Source organism: Trematosphaeria pertusa (assembly GCF_010094035.1).
Source record: "Trematosphaeria pertusa strain CBS 122368 unplaced genomic scaffold BU26scaffold_12, whole genome shotgun sequence".
Taxonomy (NCBI): domain Eukaryota; kingdom Fungi; phylum Ascomycota; class Dothideomycetes; order Pleosporales; family Trematosphaeriaceae; genus Trematosphaeria; species Trematosphaeria pertusa.
This window is the reverse complement of record NW_022987223.1, coordinates 735,672-745,288: the sequence shown is the minus strand read 5'-3', so window position 1 is coordinate 745,288 and position 9,617 is coordinate 735,672. Positions and strand designations below refer to the sequence as shown.

The 9,617-nt window shown below is 52.9% G+C and overlaps 5 protein-coding genes across 5 annotated transcripts; 2 read left to right on the top strand and 3 right to left on the bottom strand.

Moving 5' to 3' along the window:
• Nucleotides 1–224: 224 nt before the first annotated feature.
• On the bottom strand, nt 225–3,083 carry BU26DRAFT_521972 (uncharacterized protein). The gene is made up of 2 exons (XM_033829673.1): nt 1,959–3,083; nt 225–1,798 (listed from the first exon to the last, which is right to left on the bottom strand). The coding sequence occupies exons 1-2, from the start codon at nt 2,918–2,920 to the stop codon at nt 496–498; spliced, it is 2,265 nt and encodes a 754-aa protein (XP_033680550.1). The 5' UTR covers nt 2,921–3,083; the 3' UTR covers nt 225–495.
• A 16-nt stretch (nt 3,084–3,099) lies between these two features.
• BU26DRAFT_521971 (pyrimidine 5-nucleotidase) lies at nt 3,100–4,682 on the top strand. The gene is made up of 5 exons (XM_033829672.1): nt 3,100–3,545; nt 3,594–3,606; nt 3,663–3,698; nt 3,841–4,266; nt 4,319–4,682. The coding sequence occupies exons 1-5, from the start codon at nt 3,495–3,497 to the stop codon at nt 4,492–4,494; spliced, it is 702 nt and encodes a 233-aa protein (XP_033680549.1). The 5' UTR covers nt 3,100–3,494; the 3' UTR covers nt 4,495–4,682.
• A 397-nt stretch (nt 4,683–5,079) lies between these two features.
• BU26DRAFT_71016 (uncharacterized protein) lies at nt 5,080–5,509 on the bottom strand. The gene has a single exon (XM_033836249.1). It carries the CDS (start codon nt 5,407–5,409, stop codon nt 5,176–5,178), a length of 234 nt encoding a protein of 77 aa, XP_033680548.1. The 5' UTR covers nt 5,410–5,509; the 3' UTR covers nt 5,080–5,175.
• Nucleotides 5,510–7,139, top strand: BU26DRAFT_71017 (uncharacterized protein). The gene is made up of 3 exons (XM_033836250.1): nt 5,510–6,092; nt 6,144–6,339; nt 6,415–7,139. The coding sequence occupies exons 1-3, from the start codon at nt 5,609–5,611 to the stop codon at nt 7,076–7,078; spliced, it is 1,344 nt and encodes a 447-aa protein (XP_033680547.1). The 5' UTR covers nt 5,510–5,608; the 3' UTR covers nt 7,079–7,139.
• Nucleotides 7,140–8,270: 1,131 nt separating this feature from the next.
• On the bottom strand, nt 8,271–8,923 carry BU26DRAFT_71007 (uncharacterized protein). The gene has a single exon (XM_033836248.1). It carries the CDS (start codon nt 8,846–8,848, stop codon nt 8,366–8,368), a length of 483 nt encoding a protein of 160 aa, XP_033680546.1. The 5' UTR covers nt 8,849–8,923; the 3' UTR covers nt 8,271–8,365.
• Between the last annotated feature and the right edge of the window lie 694 nt (nt 8,924–9,617).

Sequence of the window (9,617 nt, the reverse complement as noted above, 5' to 3'; positions counted from 1 at the left end):
AACCCCCTCGGTTCCCACTTTCCCCTCCGCCCAATTTCCACTACCATTATTTGCTCCAGCCAAACAGCGCCGCTTCTCGCTTCTTGACAGCGTTGAACTACTACCTAGCTGCAGCTGTCTAGGGCAATCGCCTTCGCGACTCGTCATCAGTGCGCCACGAGCCAGCCCTCAACGAAACCAGGTCGTCATGAACTCCGAATATCAGCGCAACACCATTTGTTGTAGCATCGAGTAAATTCCGAAAGTACTAGTATTACATTTACTCTTAATTGGCGGAGAGCTCTACACCTCGCCAAAATCAAAGGTTCCTATGCTATCCAATCACACGAGCCTCACGGCACCTTTCTTAAAATGCCATCCTGCATGACCTTGCGAGTGTGCTACAGCGTCCGGCCGCAGATGCCGGAAGGCCAAAAGTTGCATGTAGCATATCCTGGTGATTGATACCAATAATACTATAGAGCTATACAGCCCCTCTTACACACGACGTGGCGTTCAGTAGCGGTATCTCACTCGCTGAGACTCTCCTCCGTAGGGCTCTTGCGGCACTTCGACAGGCCTCTCTGCTGCACCCTCTTCAACATACCGCCGGCTTTGAGGCGCGGCGAAGGCATAGCGTCGATCATCATACGGGTCCTGATGGACTACACTCACCTCACGGTAGCGAGGTGCAGCCATGCGTACGTGGCCCGGCTGAACGCTTTCGTGACGAGCATACCCTTCGGGCGCTTCTCGACGCACAACTTCAGGACGTACGCTGTACGCGCGCGTAGGAAGGTATTCGCGCGGCGGGGCCATCTCTTCGTACTGCGGTATCGGTCGTCGCTCAATCACCTCTTGTGGCCGAAATTCCACCTCGACTGGCCGATGTGAAGCCTCTCGGCGGTAAGGTCGCGTCTCGATAACGTCGGCATCCGAAGCTTCATAGCGCCGGGGCGGAGGTGGGGGCATCCTCTGAACATCATCATCCTCGTAAATTTCCGCGCGAGCAGGCGCACGTATTGTCGGTTCTCGGGTAACGGCGCGTTCGTAATAAGGGTCGACCTCAACCCGCCGGCTAGGTGGCGCAACCGATTCCCTTGTATCTACTGGAGCCGCGTAGTATTTGACTCCGTACTGGTCCACCACAATACGGCGAGGCGGCGGCGCCATGACCATAGGTGACTGCGCTCGAGGCAGATACTCGTGAATCGGTGATCGTGAGCGTTCGCGAATGTATCTCGGTGCGGCTGAAGGACGGGCCGATGCTTCTCGGTAAACGGGCTGCTCGATGGGTCTATCTACGAAGGCATGGGAGGCTGCGCGAATCGGGCGAGGCTCGGGGGCTGCATACAGTTCACCACCTGGCGAGTACGGTCGTCGTGCGTATTGGAGACTCGCAACACGGCGCAGATCTTGGTCATCACGCTCCAGTCTCCGTTGAGGAACACGGACAACGCTCGGGGACAATGGCTCCTCGTACTGCCGATGCGGTCGGGAGGGTTGGAGGGGAGGTTCCTGCTCTCTGTAGTAGACTGGCTGTGCTCTGCTGCCCTCTCGAGCAGACACCACCTCGACATCGCTGGGAAGGGGTTGCAAAGCGCGGCGCTTACTAGGTGGCGCATCGGGATAAGCCGTGAAAGGAGGCGGTGATTGCGGCTCTTCTTTGATGTATGGCTCCGGAGAGCGAGCAACGCGCTTGTTTGCTTGCTGCCGACGCTTCTCCTCCCGTTTCTCTTCCCGTTTCTCCTCTCTCCTGCGCTTTCGTGTGTTTTGAATTGGCGGTACCGGACCCGTCGGGCTTTGACGCCTTGATGACCTTGTCTGAAAATCAGCATTCCTAAAATGTTGTCAAGAGGATGGTAAGCAACGAAAGTCTCCAAACCGCTCAATGACTGCTATGCAAAATATGTAACATGGAATGGAACGGAAGGCCGCAAGCCAGAGATAATAAAAGAAGAAGAGAAGGGAACACCGACCCGTACCCATTGGCGTTGCCGTGATTTTCCACCGCTCGTTCTCGTACTCGTCCCCGCGTTGGCTCACTTGGGCCTACATCGGCAGGAGGCGGCGAGTAATCGGACTCATCAGCCTCCTCGCGTAGCCTGGCAGGCTCGGGCTCATAGATCTCTATGTCCTCGGCAGGCTCGTAGGGCTCTTCATCGAGATCAATCACTTCAGCATCGGCTTGGGGCGGAGCAGGCTTGGTTGCAGTCAGTTTGGCCTTATCCGCGGAGCGTTTGCCCTGTAAAGTGAGTGGTGCTGCGGCATCAGCGCTGGCGTTCTGATTGTGATCAACCTCCTCTGACGACCAACTGTCCGCTTTGCTAGAGTAGTACGAATTCTCATCGAAAGACTCAGCGTTGTCGCTGTTAGTAGCGGGAATCTGCAGGCCAGATATAGGCTTGACCAGACTTTGGGCCTGAGCGAAGAGATTCTCGACATCAAGGACCTCGCGCTCCTCGTCCTTGGCACGCCCCTGCTTGTCCAGCTGATCCTTCAGTGTCCGTTCTATCTGCTGTCGCTTAAGCTGCAGCTCCGCCCGAATGAGGTGATCAGACTTGGTGAGCAAGACCGGGTCGATTCCAGACGACGCCGACTTAGCCGAGAAAGGTCGCGAAGCATGTGGGACAGGGGAAGCAAACTCGTTTGGCGGAGGGAACTGCTGCAGAGAGCTTTCGGGGCGCGGCGGGAATAACTGCGGAGTCGACGTCCCATTAGGAGTGCCGTTGGTCGCGGGTCTCTTGGGTGGAGTTTGCTGGGGAGGACGCGGTGCTACCTGCTCTAGTACTTTGGGTGGGAGGCGGATACGTGGATGTTTGCCAGCAAGCACATCATCTCGGATCTGCAAAAGCTTCTCGAGGAAGTCGGCTTCGCGACGGACCTCAGCGGGTGCGACGCTGCTGCCGTTCAGATGCGGTGGTGCTGCGGTGGTCGACATGGCGGCGCGGCAACCGACTGATAGCCCAACTCACCCACTCAAAACCAGCTCCAAGAAGGCTGGTTGAGCTTGTCAATTAGTAAGTGGAATGTATACAAATACAGAGCGTGTACATGGTGTCGCCGTGTGTTGAGGCCGATGAAAAAGAAGGGGTTGGGAGACGAAGCTCTCCGGGAAGACGCGAGTGCGCCTGGGCGTTAGAATTGCATGCCAAGGCGCTAGTCCGGGAATGGGTCGTCCATCCTCTCCCACGTTCCGAGCTTTCACCATGTTCGTTCAGCACCACGAGGTTCCAGTATCCGTTACTCGAGACTCTACTCCTTCAAGCAATTCCCGACTTCCATTGTTCTCTTTCTGCCATCATTCATTTGCCCGTCCTGAGCCATCGCCCGCCATTGTACCATCTCAGTGACGTACCCCACGCGGTACTCTTGCAGTCCGAAAGAAGATCTGCTCAAATCCCTAGGCGTTACACCCCAACATAACGATACCGTTTTTAAGAAGAAACCATAAGGAGAAGACATCCGCTCTACCCCTGAGTCCGACAATTTCTAGGGCGGAAGTTATGGGCAGCATGGCGGAAGAGAACGAGAAACCGGTCTTTTTCTTCGACATAGACAACTGTGTACGGCTAAAGCCCCATTTTCAACTGCTTATACTGACATCGTTCTAGCTTTACCCCAAGAGTGTGTCCTTACGATTTCCAGGCTTCTATGTCGCTCACTGACTCATCGTTGATCAGGCACAAAGGTTGCGCACATGATGTCCGAGTTAATCGGTACGTTGCTCAGTGTTCTTTTTGGTTCCCTAAGCGATTTAAAATTAATAATTTCCGCTTGACTGGGAAAAAGGTAGCTTCCCAATGGCCACATATAATTTCCCTAGTATCCATTCCACGGAACAGCATTAACCCCTGGCAGACAAGTACTTTGAAACCCATCTATCACTCTCTCAAAAGGACGCCAATGCACTGCACTTCAAATACTACCGAGAATACGGTCTCGCCATCGAGGGCCTCGTCCGCCATCACAAAGTCGACGCACTGGATTACAACCGCAAAGTGGACGACGCCCTACCCCTTGAAGACATCATCAAGCCCAATCCAGAGCTCCGCAAATTGCTTGAAGATATCGACAGGAGCAAAGTCCGCTTATGGCTCTTCACCAACGCATATATCACCCACGGCAAGAGAGTGATTAAGCTGCTGGAAGTTGATGACTTGTTCGAGGGCATAACTTATTGTGATTACGGCTCCGATCAGTTTTACTGCAAGCCCCATGTTGAGATGTTCGACAAGGCTATGCAGGAGGCTGGCGTCAAGTCGAACAAGAGCTGCTTCTTTGTTGGTAAGTTGATCAGCAGGTGCTCTGAATCGATAAAATACTAACCTGCCTTCAGATGACTCCTACATCAACAGCAAAGCGGCACATGCGCGAGGTTGGAACACAGTGCATCTCCTAGACGAGTCAGATCCCGATCCCGCTCACCCAGCTGCGAAGTACCAGATAAGGAGTCTCATAGAGCTTCGGCATGTCTTCCCACAATTCTTTAAGAGCACGGCTACCGTGGAGTAGGAGAGGTCTTAGACCTCCGAAAATCATGTTTGTTCTTGCGACCGTCAGTATTACCGCCTTAGGTAGTACCAGCAGGGAATACCATGGAGGGTCTCTATAGACTTTGAGAGGAACCAACAAGAAGCATGATGCATATAGAGCACACTAGACACAACTCGCTTTCCGCCAAAAACTTAGCAGTCTCACCAATTTTCTCTTACTCGGGCTATGTAAGTCTGCTTAAGAAGTTGGAGCAGCCTTCCCACTAAAGGCCATTGTAAAACACGCTCCTGTAGGTTACGCCAGCCCATACAACACCGCCACATTGGCTGCCTGCTGCCCATTTTTCGCTACGGCATTCCCTTTTAATCGCAAGGTTCGGACACGCATACGTAGTTCAGCCTTTCCAAACGCCACACCAGCCAAGGCAGAATTTCGACAGCCGCGCTGAGCAATCACGATAACAGAAGACAGTCCCTCCAATTAGAAAGGTCTTGGCGCTTTTGCGCGAACTTCGAGAGTTGGTCGGGCTTGCATGTGCCAGGCTCAGCGATGGCAGCCTTCAGTATGCGTGTCTTGGGTCTTTTTCCCGCTGACCCTCTGCACTGCAAGTTCCACCGACACGTCGAGCACATCGTCTAAGCCCCCCGCCTCCTTTCATACGCTGGAGCGAATCATACCACTGCTACCAACACAGCCGCATCACGTGGTGCTCCGCTTCGACTTATTTATAGCCTTGCGAGCGCGCATGAGCTTCGGTCCATAGCGTGTCTTTGAGCCTCGCCCGGAAACATGGTCTTCACAAAATGGGAGTTCGACAAGGCCCGGAACCAACACTATTGGGTTGACAATGAGGACCATTGTTACATCTACGAAGATGGCAAGAGGATACCGCTTCCCCAGGATAATATTGTGTACGTGCAGAAGAGAAAACATGAGTGTGGCCTTCGTCTAAGGCTGAGCTCCTAGGTCCCAAGCACAGCAACCAGACACAACTAGACAAACGTCGCAAGCGCCAGCACATCACGGGGAGGTTTCGGGAGGCTCGAGCGATTGGAGTGTCACGGCTGCCTTCTCAAACCTATCATTGGATGGTTCTTCTCAACCAGGTACGTGAAATCAAATGTAATTGGAAATGAGTCCAAGCTCAACACCAACGGTACCAGTCGAGCCTTCCATGGCTTGGGGCACTTCCGGTAATACTTCCGCTACTCAAAGTCAAACGCATCCTCCCGTGGGCTGCTTTAGAGAATATGCCGCAAGCTATCCTGCTCCCTCGCATGGATCATATCAACCGTTAAGTCATAACCCGGCCGAAGGAGTGCCGTATCACGGTCTCTCACCTTTAAGTCTCACAAACCACTACTCATGGAATACACCCTACGGCCAGTACCCATACAGACCGGCACTCTCACAGCAAGTATCGTCGATACAGTCACCGTTTCAGTCACCACTTCAGTCCCCGGAGAACCCATCGCAACTGCAACCCACCAACGAACAACAGTTGCAACAGGTCGCTCGACATGTTGAGAAGGAGCCTCGTGAGGAGGTTATACCGGGCGTTCGACCCCATCGGAAATTGCTAGGAAGTGCAGGTTATGTAGAGGAAATGGATCCTAGTAAGCATCCACTAGTCAAGGCATCCTTCTTGGGCACTGAACATTGGCTAGATTTCTCCGTCCGACTTCCAGGATACAAGTTCTTCAAAATAGGCGTAGTTTTCCGGGTGCTCTGGCCTGAGCTGGAGGGCGATGTTGATGATAACATGACAATGGTAACGACATCGAGATTCCCACAGGAGAATCAATCTGTGAAGGTGCGATGGTTTGTAGTCGTTCGTGAAGGCCATGGTTGTTGCACTTGCTTGTAAGTTGAACCTGCATATACTGGCATGAGACGTACCTTTGCGCGCTTGGAGCAGAACTAATGTGCGTCTTTTAGACCCATCCAAACATACGGCGGGCGAGGAGTCACAGGATTCAAGGTAAAGAGTCACCACGCTATCGTGTACACTGGCCCGGATGCGCCGCAACCGCTCCCAAGCGAGCATCCATCTTCCCAAACGGAGCTTCCAATGGGCGACCCTATCCGGGTTATAGGCTTGAAACCATGGGATAACAAGATGGATCTCCTCTCCCGCGTCAATTTTGTCAAATTATACACCATCGAACATACCGTCAAAGTGGACCCCTTTGGCTACGTGGATCTAGACGATGAATGGAAACTGATCTCCCAATGCGTTGTCCACTGGAGAATAGCCAAGTTGAGTGCATTGCCACCAACAGCCGGACATTCTTACACAGGTTTGTTCGGTTCCAGTCATCATCAGACATCGCAGAGCCAGCATGGTGCCGGTCACACAAGCGAGGCGGACGATGAGCCTGGTGATAAGCAAAAGGATCAAGTCAGTAGCTACATCTTCGACAACGAAAATAACCTCAGCCGAGCCGATGCAGCCGTCGACTCAACCGGAAATGGAAAGGGAAAAGGAGCCCAGGGAAGCCGCGACGGCCCCGAACTGCCGAGCGGTTATTCACAACCGGGTCAGTATCCATTGCTAGGGATGCGTCCAGTGCCAGAGCATGTCGAACGGGAAAGACGGTAGAGAACCTCTGGTGCAAGAAGGAGAAGAACAAGAAGCGACCTAGAGGATGCCCATGAATACTGAGATTGGTGGCCATAGCGTCTTCTTTCGCGATTCAAGAATCATCTACACGAATGCCTGTTTTAGGAGATGATCGACCGTAGCTCCTCAATCATGCTGAGAAATTTGCGCTCCTCCTCCTCTTTTACCCGTCTCTTTCCTACATACACGAGATCTCCGCAAGTATGAAAGCAGTGATGAATGTCGTGCCCCTGATGCTGTGCGTCCAAGTCCAAGCCATCCAACCGACCTTCTCTCGCAAACTCTATGATGGCGTCCCATATACCGGTTGAAGCACAGCGGATCGCTATATTCACAACGTTCATACCCATGCTGTCTGTAAGGTACAACTTCGCTCCAGCTTCGGCAAGGTAAATGAAAGTCGACTCGTTCCAACATACAAGCGCAACCATAGCAGGCGTGTCCCCATCCGAATCCTGTGCATCGGTATCTGCGCCACTATTGATGAGGTATTTGACAGTGTCGAGAGAGCCCCTATTGGCTGCTTCGTGCAAGGGCGTACCATTTTCACTGGGCGCATTCGGATCCGCTCCCTTTTTGAGCAGCTCTTCAACAATAGCCAACCAGTTGGCCTTATTCCCGCACGCATGGTGGATAGGTTGCAATCCCCAACCATCGGTGATGTGAACTGAGGTACCCGCTTCAAGGAGCCTCCGGACGCAGTCTAGATGGCCAGCTTCTGCTGCTCTCGCTAAGGCGCTGTATCCCTCGCGGTCCTTCCTGTCGATATCTGTGCGATTCGTATCGCCGCGTGCGTTGAGTAGTAGATCCAGGCTCTGTATATCGCCTCTCCATGCGGCCCACATAAGCGGCGTTCGCCCATTGACATCGGGCATGTCGATGTCCGAAGGATAGTGTTTAAGCACCAGTTCGAGATCCAAGGGGTTTAAGCCAAATATAATCAGGTGCAGTAGGGTAAAGTCCTGTTGCTCGAGCGTGGCCGTGTTGATAAAGAGGTCACACGACGCAGTCAGTGCTGTGCGACCGACATTCCGATCCAGAGCGGTTCCCGTGAGCGCTCGATCGACACCGGGTTGATGTGCAGGGCTATATCGGGAAGTACTGTTAGCGGCTGATAGAAACAGGGTTGAGAAGACTTACATTCCGCGCGCATCTCGGAGGCATGGGTCAGCTCCCATTGAGACCAGATAAGAGTAGATCTGGTCTTGGCCTTTAAAGGCGGCGTACTGTGTCGATGCTTAGCGGCGTAAGGGCGAATACAAGAGCCTAGGGCCATCTTACATGCAAGAGCGACTTCCCGGAGGGATTGACATCGAAAGGAGAGGTAGCACCCCGCTCGATCATCTCCTTCAACGTCAGTAATTTTCCGAGTTCGATAACAGCCCAGACGTCGGTGTGATAGGGTATCACCCGAGGCATGCGAATATTGAAGTCCGGGCCACGGAGGCACTGTGCCTTTACGTAGAAATTGAATGACCTCAGAAGAGTCCAGGCAGGGGCGAAGTATGTAAACTGCAATGAAGACGGCCCACTACGGCGGCAGCTTTTGTTGCATGGTCGCCGAGAGAGGAAGACTGATGTGTTGCCATGAAACGTCATAGAGCCCAGGATATGTTTGACCCACTGCGGCGTTCTCAACTGGCTACTCACGTGGCACTGGCAGGAACAGAAAGGCTCACAGGCATCATCGACCAATGTTCCACTGAAAGAGATGATGGATGAAGACGCAGAGTCAGAGCTGCTAGACATGGCTGAATGGAACGAGTCGATCGAAGACCTCCGTGAATTTGGGATTTCCAGTTCAATGCTTCGTCGGACCGCCGATTCCAGCCTTGTTTCGAAAGGGGATGCGTCGACTAGGGTTCTAGGACTAGTGTCCATGGGCGTCACCAGTTCCACACTTTCGATTGTTAAATTTGTCAGCATCGAGTTGAGCCTGTCCAATTTTTGTTCAGAAGAGATTGTTCGGAGGACCCCGGCAACTGCCGTTAGTGAGCCCACAACGGGTGTAACTCTCGCCGTCAAACGGGCCAAGGCGTATTTTCTGCGCATCCATATTCGTCGGGAAGGCTTCAGATGATCTCCATTCTTCAGATGTATCTTTCTCTTCGACAATATCTTTTGAACAAATCGGTCAATTTCGGAGAGCACTTCGCTAGCATTGGAGCGCAGCTTCTCGATATCATCGAGACAACAGGCGAGCGTCCCGTCTTCGAGATTCTCCTCCCCGATTGATTTGAGGGAGCTTTCCACAATGAGTAATTGAGTTTTGAGCCCCGTTACCTATGTCCATTAGCTTGGATTCTACAGAAGCGACCTAGAGCTAAGATACCTCATTGAGTAAGCCGATGAAGTCTTCATCCATATGCCTTAGCTCCCAGGCATTTTGCAGGCCCTGAAACGTCTTTCCAGCAGCCCCAAGCACCGCAAGTATGCCGGCAGCAATTGATAGAGGATCCGCCATAGCTCTCTATACCATAGCTCAGACAAATTGATCCGACAAGGGATCGTGGACTCC

Excerpts from the sequence above, each read along its gene's own strand:
- BU26DRAFT_71007 (XM_033836248.1), bottom strand. The coding sequence starts at position 8,848 with ATGTCTAGCAGCTCTGACTCTGCGTCTTCATCCATCATCTCTTTCAGT.
- BU26DRAFT_521971 (XM_033829672.1), top strand. The coding sequence starts at position 3,495 with ATGGCGGAAGAGAACGAGAAACCGGTCTTTTTCTTCGACATAGACAAC. Across the intron at positions 3,699-3,840 it reads CATGATGTCCGAGTTAATCG|ACAAGTACTTTGAAACCCAT; the intron begins GTACGTTGCTCA and ends AACCCCTGGCAG. Across the intron at positions 4,267-4,318 it reads CAAGAGCTGCTTCTTTGTTG|ATGACTCCTACATCAACAGC; the intron begins GTAAGTTGATCA and ends ACCTGCCTTCAG.
- BU26DRAFT_71016 (XM_033836249.1), bottom strand. The coding sequence starts at position 5,409 with ATGTTTTCTCTTCTGCACGTACACAATATTATCCTGGGGAAGCGGTAT.
- BU26DRAFT_521972 (XM_033829673.1), bottom strand. The coding sequence starts at position 2,920 with ATGTCGACCACCGCAGCACCACCGCATCTGAACGGCAGCAGCGTCGCA. Across the intron at positions 1,799-1,958 it reads GGCAACGCCAATGGGTACGG|GTCATCAAGGCGTCAAAGCC; the intron begins GTCGGTGTTCCC and ends TTTTCAGACAAG.
- BU26DRAFT_71017 (XM_033836250.1), top strand. The coding sequence starts at position 5,609 with ATGAGTCCAAGCTCAACACCAACGGTACCAGTCGAGCCTTCCATGGCT. Across the intron at positions 6,093-6,143 it reads TGTAGAGGAAATGGATCCTA|ATTTCTCCGTCCGACTTCCA; the intron begins GTAAGCATCCAC and ends AACATTGGCTAG. Across the intron at positions 6,340-6,414 it reads CATGGTTGTTGCACTTGCTT|ACCCATCCAAACATACGGCG; the intron begins GTAAGTTGAACC and ends TGCGTCTTTTAG.